Source organism: Capricornis sumatraensis, chromosome 3, assembly GCF_032405125.1.
Source record: "Capricornis sumatraensis isolate serow.1 chromosome 3, serow.2, whole genome shotgun sequence".
Taxonomy (NCBI): Eukaryota; Metazoa; Chordata; class Mammalia; order Artiodactyla; family Bovidae; genus Capricornis; species Capricornis sumatraensis.
In genome coordinates, this window is record NC_091071.1 from 8,303,796 (window position 1) to 8,323,200 (window position 19,405).

General features: G+C 51.6%; 1 protein-coding gene across 1 annotated transcript in view; it reads left to right on the forward strand.

The window, feature by feature from the left end:
- The window catches only part of HIP1 (huntingtin interacting protein 1), a 133,532-nt gene that overhangs the window by 103,705 nt on the left and 10,422 nt on the right, over positions 1 to 19,405 (forward strand). The window contains exons 8-25 of the mRNA XM_068968833.1: positions 339 to 479; positions 2,009 to 2,066; positions 5,078 to 5,153; positions 5,245 to 5,385; positions 6,127 to 6,224; positions 6,795 to 6,867; positions 7,627 to 7,810; positions 8,312 to 8,400; positions 8,774 to 8,890; positions 10,131 to 10,232; positions 10,673 to 10,816; positions 11,251 to 11,386; positions 13,519 to 13,605; positions 13,807 to 13,914; positions 14,000 to 14,136; positions 16,801 to 16,911; positions 18,144 to 18,202; positions 18,743 to 18,836. Coding sequence (XP_068824934.1) covers positions 339 to 479; positions 2,009 to 2,066; positions 5,078 to 5,153; positions 5,245 to 5,385; positions 6,127 to 6,224; positions 6,795 to 6,867; positions 7,627 to 7,810; positions 8,312 to 8,400; positions 8,774 to 8,890; positions 10,131 to 10,232; positions 10,673 to 10,816; positions 11,251 to 11,386; positions 13,519 to 13,605; positions 13,807 to 13,914; positions 14,000 to 14,136; positions 16,801 to 16,911; positions 18,144 to 18,202; positions 18,743 to 18,836 — 1,955 coding nt within the window. The remainder of the gene's footprint in view (positions 1 to 338; positions 480 to 2,008; positions 2,067 to 5,077; positions 5,154 to 5,244; positions 5,386 to 6,126; positions 6,225 to 6,794; positions 6,868 to 7,626; positions 7,811 to 8,311; positions 8,401 to 8,773; positions 8,891 to 10,130; positions 10,233 to 10,672; positions 10,817 to 11,250; positions 11,387 to 13,518; positions 13,606 to 13,806; positions 13,915 to 13,999; positions 14,137 to 16,800; positions 16,912 to 18,143; positions 18,203 to 18,742; positions 18,837 to 19,405) is intronic.

Here is a 19,405-nt window from a genome sequence, read left to right on the forward strand (position 1 = left end):
GCTCACCTCCAATTTCCTCCTCTGTGTAATGGGGATGCTTTTAGCTACCCTGTAGGAGTATTGAATGGAGGAGGAAACGACCACCCACTCCAGTATTCTTGCCTGGGAAACCCCATGGACCCAGGAGCCTGGTGGGCTACACTCCATGGGGTCATGAAGAGTCGGACACGCCTGAGCATAGCGCAAAGCAGAGAAGTGCTGAAAAGGTTAAACACGTTAACACGAGACCATGGTTGCACAGAACAGGTCCTCCGGTGCCGAACGCTTGTCCTCTGCCCTCAAAGAAGGTGGCCCCTCATTCCCCAGCTCTGCTCACGTCTCCCCTTCCTGTCCCCTAGTGTTCAACTCCCTGGACATGTCGCGCTCCGTGTCGGTGACCACAGCCGGGCAGTGCCGCCTCGCCCCGCTCATCCAGGTCATCTTGGATTGCAGCCACCTTTATGATTACGCTGTCAAGCTTCTCTTCAAGCTCCACTCCTGTGAGTATTCTGGGCTTGATCTCTGAAAGCTTCTGGCCGCAAGGCCGTCCCTGGAGAGAGGCAGCTCCTCCCGCCCTGGCACCCTTGGCTTTCTACTCCTATTCCAGAAGGCCCCTGGAGCTCCCAGCTGTCTTGATAATAATAAAAGATCGGGGCCAAGCCTTGCTGTGTGCAGGGACGCACCCAGCCTGCCCTAGCGGTGACCCAGGATGGCCCTTCCCTCCCCTTCCAGGCTACCACGTTGTTCGTGAACTGATAGTGATACGTTATTATTCACTGAAGTCAATGCTTTATGCACATTTCCAGTTTATGCCTAATGACCTTTTTCTGTCCCAAGATCCCATCTGGGTCGTGGTGTTACATTCAGTCATCAGGTATCCCTAGGCTCCTCTAGGCTCTGACAGTTCCTTGGACTTGCCTTGTTTTTGATGACCTCGACAGTTGTTTTTATTGCTTTTTTCTCCACTTTATTTTTGGGTGCCCTGGGTCTTTGTTGTTCACGGGGGCTTTCTCTAGTTGTGGCGAGTGTGAGGCTTCTCACTGGGGCGGCTTCTTTTGTTGCAGAGTACAGGCTCTAGGCTCCAGGCCTCAGTGGTCGTGGCTCACGGGCTTAGTTGCTCTACAGCCTCCAAAATCCTCCCAGACCAGGGATCAAATCCATGTCTGTGCCTTGCATTGGCGTGTGCATTCTTAACCACTGACCACCAGGGACGTCTTTAAGGAGTCCTGGTCGGATACCTCGTAGGATGTTCCTCATTAGAGTTTGTCCGATTTCTCTCGATGATGAGAGAAATCTCACCACTGAATTTCCTGGGTTCTTGGGAGAAAGATTGTTGAGGGAAAGTGCTCTTGTCATCACTGTAAACTTTTGTTCCTTTGAATTACTATATTTATATGTGTATTCCGTGTTTATACTGAAAGATAGTATCACATTCAAAAATTTCTAAAATTGAAATTTAAGACATCTGTAGCTGAACTACATAGAACTGTACAATCTGGGAGGTGAGCGGTCCCCACTCTGCCAGGGAGGAGGCCGGCCCTAAGAGGCTGCTGCTTGTCCAGCATCGTAGAGTCCGCAGTTACCGAGCCAGTGCTAGACTGGCTCCTGTGGGTCTCAGTCCTGTGGTGTTTGGCCCCCCGGCAGGCTCCCTGGGTCTCTCCCAGACTCACGTTTGCACAAAGCCTCACCCAGGGCATCCAGTGCACATGACCTCTGGGAGAGAGCCCCCTTCCAGGGCCTGCCCTGGTCCACCCTGCTGCTGTGGTTAGGGGCACAACTTCCAGCCCTCTGTGCCCAGAGAGCTCGCACTCCAGGAGCAGACAGAAGGAGAGTTGGCTGATAAGCACCTCCAGAGTCCCTGCTGGCCCCAACTGGGCCCAAGAGGTTACCAGTTCCTGGGCAGCTTTAGGTCAGGAATGCCTTCCCCTGGGCTGACCACTGGCCCCAGGAAGGATGGTCCCCTTCCCTCCCCAGGTCCCCTGCCCTCTGGCCCTTTCCTTCCCTCTCACTCTTTTCCGATTCCTTCCAGGTCTCCCAGCCGACACCCTGCAAGGCCACCGGGACCGGTTCCTGGAGCAGTTCACAAAGTAAGCGGCTTGAGTGACAGAAAAGAAGCGAATCTAAAGTGCTGTAAACGCAACCCATCCTGGCAGGAGCTCTTGCTTTGATTTGATTTTATATTTTACTTTTTGGCCGCACCGTGCGATAGGCACATGGGATTTAGTTCCCCAACCAGGGATCAAACCCGCTCCCCCTGCCTTAGAAGCGTGGAGTCTTAACCACTCGACCACCAGGGAATTTCCAGGAGCACTTGCTTTTAAATCATCGAGGGACAAGGGTACCTGCTTTATTGCTTTAAAGGCGAAGGAAAAGAAGGTGTGGGTAAAACTGCCAATGATTGGGGAAGCCATCAGTTCTCTAATAAATCTCAGAGGAAGGTGATTCCATTCATTCACTGATTGCTACCCTTAGGCCCAGGACTTCATCCTCTTCTCCTTTTCTTTACCTGAATTCTCTTGGTCTCATGCCATGTGCCTGCTGACAGCTCCAAGAGATGTATCTCCAACCAGACCTCACCTCTGAATGCCAGGCTCACATCCCCAGTGGTCTGTTTGACATCTCTACACCAAATTTGGGCTTCCCTAATAGCTCAGTTGGTAAAGAATCTGCCTGCAATGCAGGAGACCCTGGTTCTATTCCTAGGTCGGGAAGATCTGCTGGAAAAGGGATAGGCTACTCACTCCCGTATTCTCAGACTTCCTTTGTGGCTCAGCTGGTTAAGAATCCGCCTGCAATGCAGGAGACCTGGGTTTGATCCCTGGGTTGGGAAGATCCCCTGGAGAAGGGTACCGCTACCCACTCTAGTATTCTGGCCCGGAGAATTCCATGGACTGTAATAGTCCATGGGGTCCCAAAGAGTTGGACACGACTGAGTGACTTTCACTTTTCACACTAAAATTACATCTCAAACTGAACTCTAGGCTTTCTTCCAAAAATGTTTTCTTCCTGATCTTTTTTATCTCAGTGAATACTGCCCACCATCTGCTTAAGAGAGAGATCTGGAACTCACCATTCCCCTCATTCCCCACGTTTAATCTGTTAGCGAGCTCAGATGACACTTGGTTTATCTACAGACAGATCTTGGCTCTAGTTCTGCCTCCCACCTCGGCCCCTTCCTTTGCTGTCTACTAGGACCCTCCAGTATGGACACGGTGCTCCGCTCCTGTCCCCTGCAATCCCATCCCCATCCAACAGTTAGAATGACCTTGTGAAAACATAACCCCCTTGCTCCCAACCTTTCAGTGGCTTCTGATAACGATGAAAACCAAATCTAAGCCCCTCTCTGTGGTCTGCAAGGTCCTTGCATGATCTGGCCTCTGCCCGTCCTTGCTGACCTCTTGTCCAGTGCTCATAGTGTTTCAGGCATACTTCGTGGGGTCCTCTTCCAGTTCCTGAAACATACCCAGAGCTCAGAGGCTTAACACTTGCTATTCCCCCTCCTCAAGATGCTCTTGTTCCAGCTCCATCCAGGTCACCTTCAGTCTCCTCCGCACAAAGGAAGTCTCTATCCACCTTATTTAAGTGGGGTCTTTCCCCCCATCTCCTGTTCCACCTCACCTCCCCACCCACCCACCCTTGTATTCTCCATTATAGCAGCTTTCTAGTTCTAAGAATGACCTTATTTTTGTTCGACTGTCTTGCCTGGAATTGTATCTCTAGCACCTGAATTCATAATAGTTCCTTAAGACTGTAGTGTTTCGTCAATGTTTGAATCAATTCAGGAACTAATCAGCCTGCTATCTAGTCTAGAAGAGGAAGAGCTTGTCTGACAGAGGGGCAAATGATTCTGCTGCGTTTTCGGGAAAGAAAGTTGGTGATGAGATGACAAGTCCAGTTCATCTTTCAATTAAGTCTGCCCGAGAAGAGGGGCCAGAATGGAGGAGAGACAGGGGAAGGAGGGAGCCAGGAAGGACACTAGCGTGATTGTTTTCCTTGTTAATTTCTTCATCCTTGACTGCAGGAAAAGCATCGCCCCCAGAACCCAAGCCCAGGCTTCTCTTGCTGGTTGCTGAGTAGCAATCAGAGGGCAAGTTCAGAGTTGTGCTAACCACCCGGTTCCTTATTCTGTTTGAAAAGCCTTGTATGTTTATGCTATAAAAAATGACTTATTAAATCCTAGGAGACAGGCCCTGGGGCCGATTTCCTGGAATGTTAAATTCCAGTAGCTTAGGAAAGCAAGAGCCTATTACTGTTGGCTCCAGCCCAGAAAGCGGGGGACGTGTGGTCAGGTGATTCAGTTTCCCTTCATTCTTCTAGCTAATGAAAGCATCACCTTCTCTTTCGCGGACACAGCTGCTGAGGCCTCGGTGTCCCCAAATTCGGGAAAAGCAGCAGTGAGGTCACAGGGACAGTCCTAACCTTGGGGTCTGATGGGCTGTCCTGAGACCCCAGCGGTTTCATTTATTGGGCTGAGCAGGAGAAAATTCGGTGCTGCAGAGCGAGGGCTAATATCACTAACCCCCTTTCATCTCAGAAAGTATGTCTGATGCTCTTGGCCTTCCATGCTTAGATACAAAATGGAGACTTGAGGATGAGAAAAAATTGGAGTTTCTTCATTCCCATATCCATCCAAGATTATTTGTTGTTGTTTTAGTCACTAAGTCATGTCCGACTCTTTTGCAACCCCATGGACTGTAGCCTGCCAATCTGCTCTGTCCATGGGATTCTTCCAGGAAAGCATACTGGAGTGGGTTGTCACTTCCTTCTCCGGGGGATCTTCTGGATCCAGGGATCAAACCCGCATCTCGTACATTGGCAAGTGGATTCTTTACCCCTGAGCCACCTGGGAAGGCTGTAGTCCACAGAGTCGCAAAGAGGCGGCCCCAACTTACAACTAAACAGCACCAACATTGCTCACCCCCAGATCAGTGAGGGCTGGGAATACATAATGTGTCCCAGCAGTGTCATAATTGCACCATGGAGGGCATCTCCTTGGCAGCCTGTGCCCGGGGCTGGGCAGGCAGTAGGAAAGCGGGGTGTCCCCTCCTTGGGGCTAGTGAAGGCCCCCAGCAGCCCTCCAACCTCTCTCCACCCCTAGGTTGAAAGATTTCTTCTACCGCTCCAGCAACTTGCAGTACTTCAAGCGGCTCATTCAGATCCCTCAACTGCCAGAGGTAAGCGTGCCAGGGGATTACTGAGCCCAGGAGGCCTGTCCTTGAGGTGGGCAGGCGGGCAGGGTTCGAGAAATGTGTCTTCCCGCTTCAGAACCCACCCAATTTCCTGCGAGCCTCCGCCCTGTCAGAACACGTCAGCCCCGTGGTGGTGATCCCAGCCGAGGCGTCGTCCCCTGACAGCGAGCCGGTCTTAGAGAAGGATGACCTCATGGGCATGGACGCCTCCCAGCAGGTGAGGACCTCGTAAGAGGAAGCTCACTTAGCCCTTCCCGGCGCCCCCAGGTACAGGGAGGTGGGCGGGAGGACCATGGCCAAGCTCGGCCACCTTCTTATTTATTTATTCATTTATTTGAGTGCACTGGCTCTTTTTATTTTTTTTTACATTTTATTTCTATATGGCTGTGCAGGCTTTTCTCTCGTTTCAAAGAGTGGGGGCTACTCTTTGTTGCGGTGCAGGGTCTTCTCTCTCTAGGGTACATGGGCCCAGTAATTGCCGTTCTTGAGCTCTGGAACGCAGGCTCAGTGGTTGCAGCACATGGGCTCTGAGGCATGTGGTATCTTTCTGGACCTGGGATCGAACCTGTGTCTCCTGCGTTGGCAGGCGGAGTCTTTACCACTGAGCCACCAGGGAAACCCCTGCAGCAGGTCTTTGCTGTGTCACACGAGATCTTTTTAGTTTGCCATTGGGGATCTTTGGTTGAGGCATGTGGGATCTGGTTCCCTGACCAGGGATCAAACCTCGGCCCCCTTGCACTGGGGCTCCCTTCACAGGGACCACCAGAGAAGTTCTGCAGCCACATTGTAACCCGAGCGCCGACCTAGACAGATCACGCCACCCTGCCACCCCTAGGAGGCGCTGTACCTGGATCTGAACCAGATTAAGAAAGCATCTTTTCCCACGTGTGGCTGTTGAGACCCACACAGACCCCTCTGGGTCTCTAACCTTGTCCTCCCTCCTTTCTGGTCGCAGCAGAATTCATTTGACAGCAAGTTCGACGACATCTTTGGCAGCTCCTCCAGCAGCGACCCCTTCAATTTCAACAGTCAGAATGGCGTGAACAAGGACGAGAAGTGAGTCCGGGCTGCGGGGTTAAAGCAGATGGTGGGGGCGCTGTGTTAAGCCAAGAGCTCAATCGCCACACCCAACTGAAGAGGAATTCTTGGGCTTCATAGATAAACGTTTTGACCTTCGAGTTGTTGTTTAGTAGCTAAGTCGTGTCCGACTCTTTTGCGACCCCATGAACTGTAGCTTTCCAGGCTCCTCTGTCCATGGGATTCTCCAGATAAGAATACTAGAGTGGGTAGCCATTCCTTTCTGCAGGGAATCTTCCTAACCCAGGGATTGAACCCATTGGCAGGCAGATTCTTTACTGCTGAGCCACCTGGGAAGTCCTAACCTTTGAATACTGACCCCTTTCAAATCCTAGAGAAGTAGCCCAATGAGGCTGAGATACCTGTGGGCCCGTGGGTGATAGATTAGTATCTGGAGACACTGCGGGTCTTAGAGTTTAACTTACAGGATTTCAAAGAATTGTTCCCAAATGAACATCGGCTTTTAACCTCCTCTCCGGGTCTCCCAGCTCGCATTTCAAAGGAAAGAGGAGCACGGTGGAAGCAAACTTGCTCTCCTTCTCTTCCTAGGGATCAGTTAATTGATCAGCTGTTTGGAGAGACCAGAGAACTGAAAGCACAGCTGGAAAACATGAAGACTGAGGTAGGAGCTGGGCTCGGATCCACCTCTGGGCTTTACCGGAACGTGATAGCTTTCGATATTAAATTCTCTTCACATCCACTCTTGTTGAGCCACATCTTAATGGAGGGTTAATTAGTAGAAATGCCAAATGCCAATACAGCAGGTCATGTATTTCCAGTACACTTACTCTTGGGAACAGCATTTAAGCCACACTCCAGGGGCCCTGTGATACTTGGAGAGAATCATGACCACCAGCTGGCTGTGAAGCTGTGCCGTGAGATACCTGTTCTTGTCACGTGGTGATGAGGTTTGGCTTGTAGCTTTGCCAGTTATTTGCTGTGTCTGGTGCTTACTCATGGATGATCAGATCCTTTACCTGGGACCAGCAAGCATTCCAGAGAAGGCAATGGCAACCCACTCCAGTTCTCTTGCCTGGAGAATCCCAGGGACAGTGGAGCCTGGTGGGCTGCCATCTGTGGGGTCGCACAGAGTCGGACACAACTGAAGCGACTTAGCAGCAGCAGCAGCAAGCATTCTCCCCTTCCTCATTCTAGCTGGCCTGTCATTGCCCCCAGGCCCCTTTAACAGGACCGGAACTCCCCTGCCGTCACCCCCTGTTGGTGGGTGGCTGGCTTGTAGTGACCACCTCTCTTTGCGAGGCCTTGGGAGTGAGCTCGTTGGGAAACCCCAGGTGTTAATTCAGTTGGCACTGGAGACGTGGTAGGTGGGACCCTCTCGTCCCACCCCGCGCTCGCGCTCATCCCCAGGCCCTCCCCACAGAGCCAGCGGGCCGTGCTGCAGCTCAAGGGCCGCACCAGCGAGCTGGAGGCCGAGTTGGCCGAGCAGCAGCACCTGCGGCAGCAGGCGGCCGACGAGAGCGAGTTCCTCCGGGCCGAGCTGGACGAGCTCAAGAAGAAGCGCGAGGACACGGAGAAGGCTCAGCGGAGCCTGACGGAGATCGAGAGTGAGGAGCTGTCGCTGGGGTGGGCGTGAGGGTGGGGCCGGGGAGGGCGGCTCCCCGCCAGCCCTGGAATGCAGGCTGAGGCTGGGCACCAGGGTCCCTGCCTTGCGTCTGTCCAGAGGGGTGAACGCTAGCATCAGCGGTTAGGAGGGTAGGTGGCAGTTCCCCGTGGGGCCCTGCTGGGAACAGAGAGATGAGGAGACAGAGGGTGACAAAAGAGAAAGAGCTTATGAAAAATTGTGGCGTAGCAGCCAATAACACTGACTTTAGAACGCCAAGTGTGGAATGCTCAAGGGGCATGAATCAGTGCAGGGACTTGAATCAGGTGATTCTTTGTTAAAGCAGACGTGCCGGAGGACTTTAATTTTAAGTAAGACTTTTATGGGAGAAGGAGGTATAGATGTTTGTGGAAAAGCAAGGTAGTCTTCTAGGGACTCTGGCTTACAGAAGAGCAGAGGGTGCCCCGCCAGTGCAGACCCCTCACCTTGCTCCTTGACAATTCAGGGAAAGCCCAGGCCAACGAGCAGCGCTACAGCAAGCTCAAGGAGAAGTACAACGAGCTGGTGCAGAACCACGCCGACCTGCTGCGGAAGGTAGGTCCCTCACCAGCACTGGCACCCCGGCCCCCGTGCACAGGGCCCCCTGCCCAGGGGAGACGTCGACCCCGGCTGGATGGCTTCTCCAGGGTCAGTGTCCCCACCATTTCTTGGAAACCAGAGCTCCCTGGCTGTCATATCTCAAGCTCCCCCTTAGGTACCAGCCCTACTTGTGATAGCCCTCATCTTGATCATTTTTGCAATACTTGAGAGTCGAGCATCTGAAGGCAACAGCTTCCTCTGGGTGGGGAAGCGATGTCTGTGTTCATCTTTAGAGCACTCGCAGTCTGAATGCCATCCTTGGTTCTACAAGGGTAATGGCCTTTAAGCAGGAGGTAAGCCATTTCGAGACACCGTTCTTCTCTTGCAGAATGCGGAGGTGACCAAACAGGTGTCGGTGGCCAGACAAGCCCAGGTGGATTTGGAACGGGAGAAAAAAGAGCTGGAGGATTCTTTTCAGCGCATCAGTGACCAGGCCCAGCGGAAGGTGAGTGGAAAGAGAAGTGGGTGGGAGTTGAGGAGGGGTGCCCTCCTTCCAAGGTGGAGGGGGCTTTGAGCACTGCACAGAATAGAGGGCCTTGTCTTCACGGGCGGATCTGCAGGGAGGGTGGCAAGGGGCCCTAGGGCGCAGGACATGGTTACTCATGTGTACGCTGTTAGGGGTATGACGTGATGAAAGGTCTGAAGTTGAGTGGGGCTCATCAGCTAAGATGAATCTCGAGGAGGTTTTGAAGTGGAAGCAGGTGGATGTCAGGGAGAGAGAATCGGCATTTACAAAGACCCACAGCCAGGAGTTGTCTGCAGCCGTGCCTTGGGGTGGAGTTGGCATTAGGCGGCAGGTCCCGTTGGCATAAGAGAAGGCAGGTGGATAAAACAGAGTGCCTTCCACTTAGGAGCAGGGGCTTTCACACTTCTCTGTGTCCCAAAGTAAAAATAGCATCTAATGGAGGGATTCCCTGGCAGTCCAGTGGTTAAGACTCTGCGCTTCCAGGGATGGTATGTGTTCCATCCCTGGTCAGGGTGCTACGAGCCCACATACTGCTTGGTATGGCCAAAAAGTTTAAAAAAAAAAAACACCAATGAAAATCAAAGTTTCACAGAGTGATACTTTACCTTATTATGTGGGTTACTTTTTGGCTCTGTTTATTGCATTAAAAAAAATGTTTGCTATGAATTCTTACTCATGGGTCACAACCTGCTCTTTGAAAAAAGATACCACTTAGAAATCAAAGAAGGGGGATTGCTTCAAGATGGTGAGATAGAGTGAGTCAGCAGAATACCCACCAGGTGTTGGGATGCCTGAATTAAAAATCTGGTTCTGCTTTAATTCGTGTTGTTTGTGGGCTCAAGCATGACGTTTGAGTGTGGTGCTCAGTTGCTCAGCATGTCTGATTCTTTGGCACCCCATGCCTAAAGCTCCTCCTTGACATTTCCTGTAACTGGAAGAAAAATTATTGGTTCATTCTGACCTCTCTTGCTTCTATATAAAAATTATGCAGGGACATCCTTGGCAGTCCAATGGTTAAGACTCTGCACTTCTGCAGGGGGCATGGGTTTGATCCCTGGTCAGGGAACTAAGATCCCACATACCATATGGTATGGCCAAAATTTAAAAAATAGTTTAAAAAAAAAAAATCTACATTTATAGCTTGGGGATTTTTTTACACGTATTTATCCCTTGAAGCCACCACCTAGATCAGAGTACTCCTGTTTTCCTTCTCCTTCAGACTCAAGAACAGACAGAAGTACTAGAGAATTTGAAGCAAGAACTTGCCACCAGCAAACAGGAACTCCAGATTGTCCAAGGCAGCCTGGAAAATTCTGCCCAGGTGAGTGTCACCTGTCTTTCCCTTGCTCATTCTCTTCCCCTTGGGCTTTGGGGTTGCTGTCAGCTAGGGCTTCCCAGGTGGTGCTAAGGAAAAGATACAGGAGACTCAAAGAAAGGCAGGTTCGATCCCCGGCTGGGAAGATCCCCTGGAAGAGGGCATGACGACCCACTCCAGTATTCTTGCCTGGAGAATCCCATGGACAGAGGAGCCTGGTGGGCTACAGTCCGTGGGGTCCCAGAGAGTCGGACACGACTGAAGCAACTTAGCACAGCATCCGTCCCCACTGGCATGTGGCCCACCTGGTCCCATCCAGGATCAGTCTTCACTCGGGGATGCAGGTGGCAGATTCCTCATGGCCTGGGGGTGAGTTTGGATCTCTGGGAAAGGGACGGCTTCATTCTCCCAGCAACTCCCTCCGGGCCACTCTATCCCCATCACAGTCGGAGGCAAAGTGGACCGCCCGGATCACAGAGCTGGAGAAGGACCGGGACAGCCTGATGAGCGCCATGGCTTGTAGGGAGGAGGAGCTGTCCGCTCTTCGGAAGCAGCTGGAATACACACAGCTCAAACTGTCCAGCGCACAGGCAAGTACCGGGTGCTCCTGGGGCAGACCAAGTCCAACCTCACACCCGTGGGCGCTGGGTTGTGGGTATTGGTGGAGGCGGGGGTGCTATGAAAGGAAGTTTGGGGCTTTTGGCCAGATTGTGAAGGCGAATACTCGGCAAGCATAACTTGTGATGCCTCGCACGTAGCAGATGAGAAGGAACCTGGCTCTCTCTTCCCAAGGGTGGAGGATGGGCGGCCGTGGTCCAGCGCCATAGCCTCCTGTGCTTGGTGGCACATGCCCGCGGACAAGGTTAAAGGCTTTTTCTCTGTCAAGCCATGTGGCTTGGGCCTCATGAGCAGCAGCTTGAGCTAAGGTGCCAGGAATCCCAGCTGTGTCACTGGCAGGTAGTGGGTGGAGGCTCATTAGGGAGGTCTGTGGCCGACCCTCACCTCCCGGGACCACCATCTCTAGGACTCTGTATGCCAGCTTGAGAAGGACCAACACAAGATGCTTCTGGCCGAGGCGAGGAGGGCTGCAGAGCAGGTGGTGCAGGAGGCCCTGAGGCTGTTGGAGGAGCCCACTCTCTCAAGCTGCGCTGGATCTGCAGGTGCCCCTCCCCTCGCCTGGCTTCTGGGTGTCATCCCCCCAATCCCCCCAGTACCGATCCTCGTATTGGCATTGAACTCCGTGTGCCCCTGACTCAGGCTCCCAGCCCAGCTGTGTGTTAGGATCGCCTGGGGATGCCTAGGCCCCACCCCCTAGGAGCTGTAAAATGGGCAGTAGGACTTTCCACACCCTCAGCCACCTCCTACAAGGTGGGACATCTACTGCGTGGATCACACCTGTGAAATGCCTTCTGGGCGCTGTGGCCTGAAAACACTTCGAAATGCCAGGAGAGGGAGGGACAGGCAGCCCTGTGTGCCTCTAAGGAGGACACTGTGGTCTCAATCCAGACACGGCTGCTGTGAGCTTCAGATCTAGACAGGAAGGCATCTTCCTTAAGCACGGAGGGGCAGAAGCGATACCCTCCCCCTGCGCACCCTCAAGAGTCAGCAAGGGCGTAAGCAAGGGCCCACTGCTCCAGCCTCCAGAGTCCTCAGGGCATGCGTTGGGGTCAGGGGGGGCCCCCATCACGAAAGGATGGGGCACACATTAGAAGAGCATCCGGGCCCTGGGGCATCTGGGAAGGTGTGGACAGCCATGAATAGATTCCAGCTTGCTTTGAAGCAGAGGGAACTTGTCGGCAAAGTCCTGAGAGGTCCCGCTGAGGACAAGGCAGAAGGGAGGGAACAGGTGGTTTTCAGTATCAACTAGAAAGGTCTCGATTTGGTGAAGTATTTCAGGAAGGACCAGGATGTCTTGTTCAGCAGGGACCCCATCTCTAAGGAAACCCCACAGTTACAAAGGGAGGAACACACGTGGGTACCTTGTTGACTGCAGAAATGCTGGGAGAGCAGGCAGCTGCGGGAGGGTTCCTCAGGAGACGGTGTGAGCTGGGTTTTGAAAGAAGAGGAGAAACGTGAAGCCATGGAGAGGAAGAAAAGTGGGGAGTCATAACCCATAAAAGCAGCCGACGTTGCGGCATGCGGGATCTTTAGTTGTGGCGTGTGCATTCTTAGTTGCAGCAACTAAAGATCCCTCAGGCTGCAATGAAGATCAGAGATCCCGCACGGCGCAACCAAATTAAAACCAGAAAGCAGGAAGAGCTGCCGTTTACTGCGTGCTCGCTATGCTATGTGAAGGCACCACTCTCAAGGCGTTACGCGCCTCGGTCCATCGATCCTCCCCGTGATGCTGGGGCCATGGTACCGTTATCCCTCCTTTGTCGGGTGATGAAGCAGGTGCACGTGACCTGAGAACACAGCCAGTAGTGCTAGAACCAGGGGCTGCCACACCTGTGCAGGGAGCCTACTCTTCACCTCTTACGCGATGCAGTCTCTGGATCAGAGCACAAAGGCGCGGCAATGGGAATGACTGCATTGTGGGCAGAGCGTGAATCTCGATTAGCCCCATGGAGCCAGGGCTCTGAGCTCAAGAGGAATGAGAATCCAAGAGCCTTTTTTTGTTGTTTAATTGAAGTATAGTTGATTAACAATGTTGAGTGTGGGCTTCCCAGGTGGCACTAGTGGTAAGGAACCCATCTGCCACTGCAGGGACCGTTAAGAAACAAAGGTTTGATCCATGGGTAAGGAAGATCCCCTGGAGGAGGAAATGGTAATCCACTCCAGTATTCTTGCCTGGAAAATCCTGTGGACAGAGGAACTTGGCGGGCTACAGTCCCTGGGGTTGCAAAGAGTTGGACACGACTTAGTGACTGAACACAAAGTTTCAGGTATACAGCAGAGTGAATCAGTTACACATACACTTTATAAATATTTTTTTAAAGATTCTTTTCCTGTATAGGCCAATGCCTAGGGCCTTGAAAGACTTAACAGGAAGGCAAGGTTAGATTCAATTGGCAGTGATGGAAAATGAGGGGCGGAAATGAGGCCGTGGTGTGGTTGCCATGGTTCTTGGCTAAAGGACCAGATAACTCCAAAGCAGAGCCTTTGAAGCTACAATGAGAGAATCACATGTCAGCATAGCCAACGACCTCTTCTCCCTCCCCACTCTCAGGGCAGCTCCTGCAGTGGAACACGCCTCGCCCTTCCCCAGGGTCATCCATGAGGCAGATTAACTAATGGGGATGAAGCGAGATGTGGCTATGGCTCTGACTTCACCCTGTCTTCCCTCTCACAGATCACCTGCTGTCCAAGGTCAACTCCACTTCCAGCTGCATTGAGCAGCTGGAAAAATGCTGGAGCCAGTACCTGGCATGCCCAGAAGGTAAGACCTGAAGGATAAGTAGGGTATATTGCTAGCAACAGCCAGGTGACATTCAGAAACGTTGGAACATAGCAATGACAATCGGTTCCTTTGCCCCCAGAAAAGGAGTGTATGTGTCCCTCTTGCAAAGTGGGGAGGAAGGAGGGACAGAAGTGACACCCCTCCAGCAGGACTGAGAAAGTTCCCTCTCAACTCCTGCAGATATCAGTGGGCTCCTCCACTCGGTAACACTCCTGGCCCACCTGACCAGTGACACCATCGTTCACGGCAGTGCCACCTGCCTTAGAGCCCCGCCGGAGTCGGCCGACTGTGAGTACCGGAGGGGAGGGGCCACCCCAAACACACAGGGAGCCAGGGGGACCTTTGAAAAGCCTCTGTCGCCTTGCCTCTGCAGCTCTGATCGAGGCCTGTAAGCAGTACGGCAAGGAGACCCTCAACTATCTGTCTTTCCTGGAGGAAGAAAGAATCTTTGAGAATGCCGACAGCACAGCCATGAGAAGCTGCCTCACCAGGATCATGGCCATTAGTGAAGTATGATCAGTATTATTTATTCCTGCAGAAGGTAGTTCTTGGAGTGAGGGCTGGAGGCTTCCTTGGGAATCAGTGATGCTCCAAGCCAGTTCTTTCTGCACTGGAAACTTGATTTAAAGTAAGAGGACTGCAAAACCCGACCACCTGACTGACTTTCCAGTTCTACCTAAATCACTGGCTGTTAATGGAGAGTCCACTGTGTGATCGTCACCGTGCTCAGCAGCATCAAAGACGAATGAGCACGGCTCTCCTGTTTTCAAGGGTTTTTATCTGGTTGGGCAGGTAACACCTGAAATGAAGACAATATATTTATTCACTCACTGAGTGATTAACACCCAGCAGATGTTGAATTTATTGAATATGCATACGAGAGAGAGCAAAACAGCTAAAAAAAGAGCTATCACATGGGGAAGGCAGGTTCCCATGGGGGAGAAGTGGGCCTTAAGGTGGAGAACCTGAAATCTGTGGATGAAGGATGACTATGGTGAATGAGAGGCTGCTAACCTTTCCTTCTAGAGAGTGACATAGTCATAGGATTTTTTTTTCTTAAGGTTTTTCAAAATTTATTATTTATTTGTGACCGCACTGGGTTTGCTGGCAAGCAGGGGCTACTCTGTACTTGGAGTACGTGAGCTTCTCATTGCAGTGGCATCTCGTGTTTTGGAACATGGGGTCTAGGGCATGTGGGCCTCAGTAATTGGAGCTCACGGGCTCAGTAGTTGTGGTGCCTGGGCTTCGTTACCCCACAGCATGTGGGATCTTCCCAGACTAGGGATCATACCGCTGTCCCCTGCCTTGGCGGGCGGATTCTGAACCACTGGCCCTCCAGAGGTGTCCCACACTATGATCATCCTTATATACCTCCTCATGCACACACGTAAGAGTTTCTGTATAAACCCAGGAATAGAATTACTAGGTCATAGAATGAATATCCCACATGGAATGCTAAGTGAAAGAGTAGATCATAGAAAAATACTTGCAGTATCAGTTCAGTCGCTCAGTCGGGTCCGACTCTTTGAGACCCCATGAATCACAGCACGCCAGGCCTCCCTGTCCATCACCAACTCCTGGAGTCTACCCAAACCCATGTCCATTGAGTCGGTGATGCCATCCAGCCATCTCATCCTCTGTTGTCCCCTTCTCCTCCTATCTTCAATCTTTCCCAGCATCTGGGTCTTTTCAAATGAGTCAGCTCTTCGCATCAGGTGGCCAAAATATTGGAGTTTCAGCTTCAATATCAGTCCTTCCAGTGAACACCCAGGACTGATCTCCTTTAGGATGGACTGGTTGGATCTCCTTGCCGTCCAGGGACTCTCAAGTGTCTTCTCCAACACCACAGTTCAAAAGCATCAATTCTTCAGTGCTCAGCTTTCTTCACAGTCCAGCTCTCACATCCATACATGACCACTGGAAAAACCATAGCCTTGACTAGATGGACCTTTGTGGACAAAGTAATGTCTCTGCTTTTCAATATGCTGTCTAGGTTGGTCATGACTTTCCTTCCAAGGAGTAAGGGTCTTAATTTCATGGCTGCAGTCACCATCTGCAGTGGTTTTGGAGCCCCCCAAAATAAAAGTCAGCCACTGTTTCCCCATCTATTTCCCATGAAGTGATGGGACGGGATGCCATGATCTTCGTTTTCTGAATGTTGAGCTTTAAGCCAACTTTTTCACTCTCCTCTTTCACTTGTAGTATGGTTCCTTTTAAATAAAGACCAAAACATGCAATTTTTAGTTTTGCAGCCATATCCAACTCTTTGCAACCTCATGGACTACAGCCCACCAGGCTATTCTGTTCATGGGATTTTCCAGGCAGGAATATTGGAGTGGATTGCCATTTCCTTCTCCAAAACATGCAGACTCAATATTGTTTAAAGATACATTCATAGGGATTTTAAAAACAAACCAAAAAAAAAGACATGGTAAGTATTCTTCTGAATTGTTTGTCTTTAAGTGGAAAGTAGGAAGGAAGGCAGGTGGAATCAGGGCAGGATATACAGGAGATTTCAAAGCATTGAGGATGTTTCTTGAGCTCTTCCTTAAGTTTGGGTGGTAGATAATATGGGTCATCATATTCTTGACCCACTCATATCTATTTTATACTCCTGTGTGTATAACACTATTTCTCAAGATCACAGGCTTTGTCATCAGACCAGAGTTTAGATCCCTGCTTCTCCATCTGTTAGCAGTTACTGTGGTCAAGATATTTGACCTGAGCCTTAGCTTCCCATCTCTAGGACAGAAGTAGTAACTGCCTCATATGATTGCCCTGGAAGCAAAGTTAAATAACGGACAGACTGTGTGGCTGGAAGACATCATCCCTATTTGAAGATGTTTTTGAAGTACCTCCCAAGCAGCAAATTCAATCAGTGCTACTTTTGGGTGGGGTCAGGGTCTGAGCAGCTACAACTGAGGGGCTTTGTAGGGGTCAGTGGAGATGACCTTTTGGAAGGAGGTAGGTTCTGAGTGAGCATAGAGGTGGGAGGAGTGTGGAGTTGCAGAGCTCGCACGGTAGAGAGAATTCCAGGCAAGCCCCTCCCTGGCTTGCAGAAGTGTTACGTGGTGGGGCCCTCGTACCTTCTGTCATGTGAGGTTTACTGGTCTGCTGTGGGAGGACAGAGAGGAAGTCTGAGGGTGGCCTCAGTGTTCATGATGCTGTTCACAGGATCTCCTGCCCAGAGGCCTGGACATCAAACAGGAGGAACTGGGGGACCTGGTGGACAAGGAGATGGCTGCTACCTCTGCAGCCATTGAAGCTGCTACGGCCAGAATAGAGGTATGGGAGTGTCTGCGAGATCGCCTCAAGTGATGCTTTGCAACTGCTACCCGTCTGCAGCATTGCCCATTGGGTGTATCTCAGTCATTCTCTGCAGAGCCCCCGTGTGCATGCATGCTACGTCACCTCTGTCATGTCTGACTGTTTATGACCCCATGGGCTATAGCCCACCAGGATCCTCTGTCCATGGGATTCTCCAGGCAAGAATACTGGAGTGGATAGCCATTCCCTTTTCCAGGGGATTTTCCTGACCTAGGGATCAAACCCAGGTCTCCTGCATTGCAGGCAGATTCTTTACTGTCATTCTTTACTTCCAGCAGGAAAGCCCCCTTCTCTGCAAAGCCCGCTACAAAACAAACCCAAACCCCCTAGGATCTCTGAGAAACAGAAAATAGAAAGCTCTAGCCAAGGGAAGATGAGGAGTTTCTGTAAGGATCCCATACTTTGGTGTCAGGCCATCCAACCTCAAGTTCCAGACTGATCACTCGCTAGTTGTGTGATGTCCAGTAAGTTACGTTAACCTCGCTGAGATTCAGATTCCATCTCTATATGATTGCGATGACACTCAATCCTTCCTCAGAGGGAGGAAGCAGGGGTCCCCAACCTCCGGGCCACAGTCAGGTACCTCCTGTCAGATCAGCAGCGGCATTAGATTAGAAATAAAGTGCACAGTAAATGTAATGCCCTTGAATCATCCTGAAACCACCCCCCCACTGCTGGTCAATGGAAAAATTATCTTCCACGAAATCGGTCCCTGGTGCCAAAAAAGGTTGGGGACTGCTATCATAAACAGTTTGGTGCGATAACGCACAGGTGTCTTGGGTCCAGGTGCTCAGTAAATCGACAGTAGCTGTTGTCTAAGAAAAGCTGAGCTGGCACCTTGGACAGGTCCTTTGATGGAAGACTCAGGCCATCCGCTTTGGTAGGAGGACCTGCCTCAAGGACCTGGTGCAGCTGCCCCTGTTGGCATGGTACCATACTTCTCAGAATTCTGGGCTTGTCAGCCCAGCACCAGGATGTTAAGACACTCACGGGCCATACATAGGTCGTACCAGCTGCCTCCCACTGAGTAGTTTGGAGCTCTGAGTTGTTTTCCTGCCCCTCATGAGGACATGGGTGGGCACTGCTAGGTTTCTTGGCATCTGCGGGAAGTTGGACCCAAGATGTAACAGGACGCCAGTGGGTTCTCAGTCTCTGTGACGTATTCAGAAACCTTGCTTCTTTTTGAATAGGAGATGCTCAGCAAATCCCGAGCTGGAGACACAGGAGTCAAATTGGAGGTGAACGAAAGGTCAGTTTGAGCAGCGTGGTGGCACCTGGGTGATGAGGATCCATCTCCTGCCTTGGCTCATACCAGTCAGAGTAGAACATTAAGCTGCCACGGGGAACAGCCAAGTCTATGGAATTGTCAGTATCAGTATGATTATTATTTTTTGGCCATATCACACCCCTTGGCGTGTGGGATCCTAGTTCCTGGACCAGAGATCAAACCCGCATCCCCTGCATTGACAGTGCGGAGTCTTAACCACTGGACCACCAGGGAAGTCCCAGGATCAGTGTTATCATTAATACCACGACACCATATTGCTTTACAGGGGAAAGGAACCCCACGAGTCACCACTGTTCTGTTCCTTATGGAGACGATCCCCATTCCAGTCTCCTCTCTCATGCACCTTTCCTTCAGGGCTTCACCTCCAGAATATTCCCTACCTTCTTGTGCATCCCAGGTCTGCCTCTCTTTAGGCCAGAAAACGAAAACAGTCTTCGGCGTTGTCGGGAATCTCTGTTTTGCACCCTTGACGATTTTGTTGTTGTTCTTGCTCTTTTGCAGAATCCTTGGTTCCTGTACCGGCCTAATGCAGGCCATTCAGATCCTGGTCCTGGCTTCGAAGGAGCTGCAGCGAGAGATAGTGGAGAGTGGCCGGGTAGGCATGGGTGAGGGCCCTGGGCAGAGCGGGTGCTGTTACACTGGTTACTGAATCCCAGCTCGCTGAGAGGCTGAGTCTACTTCCTACACCTTCAGCTAGATCTTGGTGTGTGCCGTCCAGCTATGTGTGTCCGCCCGAGGGTACAGCTGCCACTTCCATGGACGTCAGCAAATGCCATGGAAAGAAACTGGAGCACAGCCAGGTCCCCTGAGGGCAGTGAGCCAAAGCCTCCAGCGGCAGGCTCATTCACCCCAACCGATGTCACTGGAACCTCCCAGGGAAACTCAGGGTGCGTTGCACGTCCAAGCCCTCAGAGGAGGAAGTGAGGACTTTAGAAACCGGGCAAGTCAGAAGCACCAGCCTGGTGCCAACTTTCCACTGTAGGCTCTGCCATGCCTCTCTCTCTCTCTTATTTTTGGCTGTGAAGCATGGCAAATGGATTTAGTTCCCTGGCCAGAGATCGAACCTGCAGCCCCCTGCAGTGGAAGCTCGGAGTCCTAATCACTGGACCCCACCAGGGAGGTCCCTGCCCTGTCTTTCTAGCAGCAGTTTCCTGGGTGATGCAG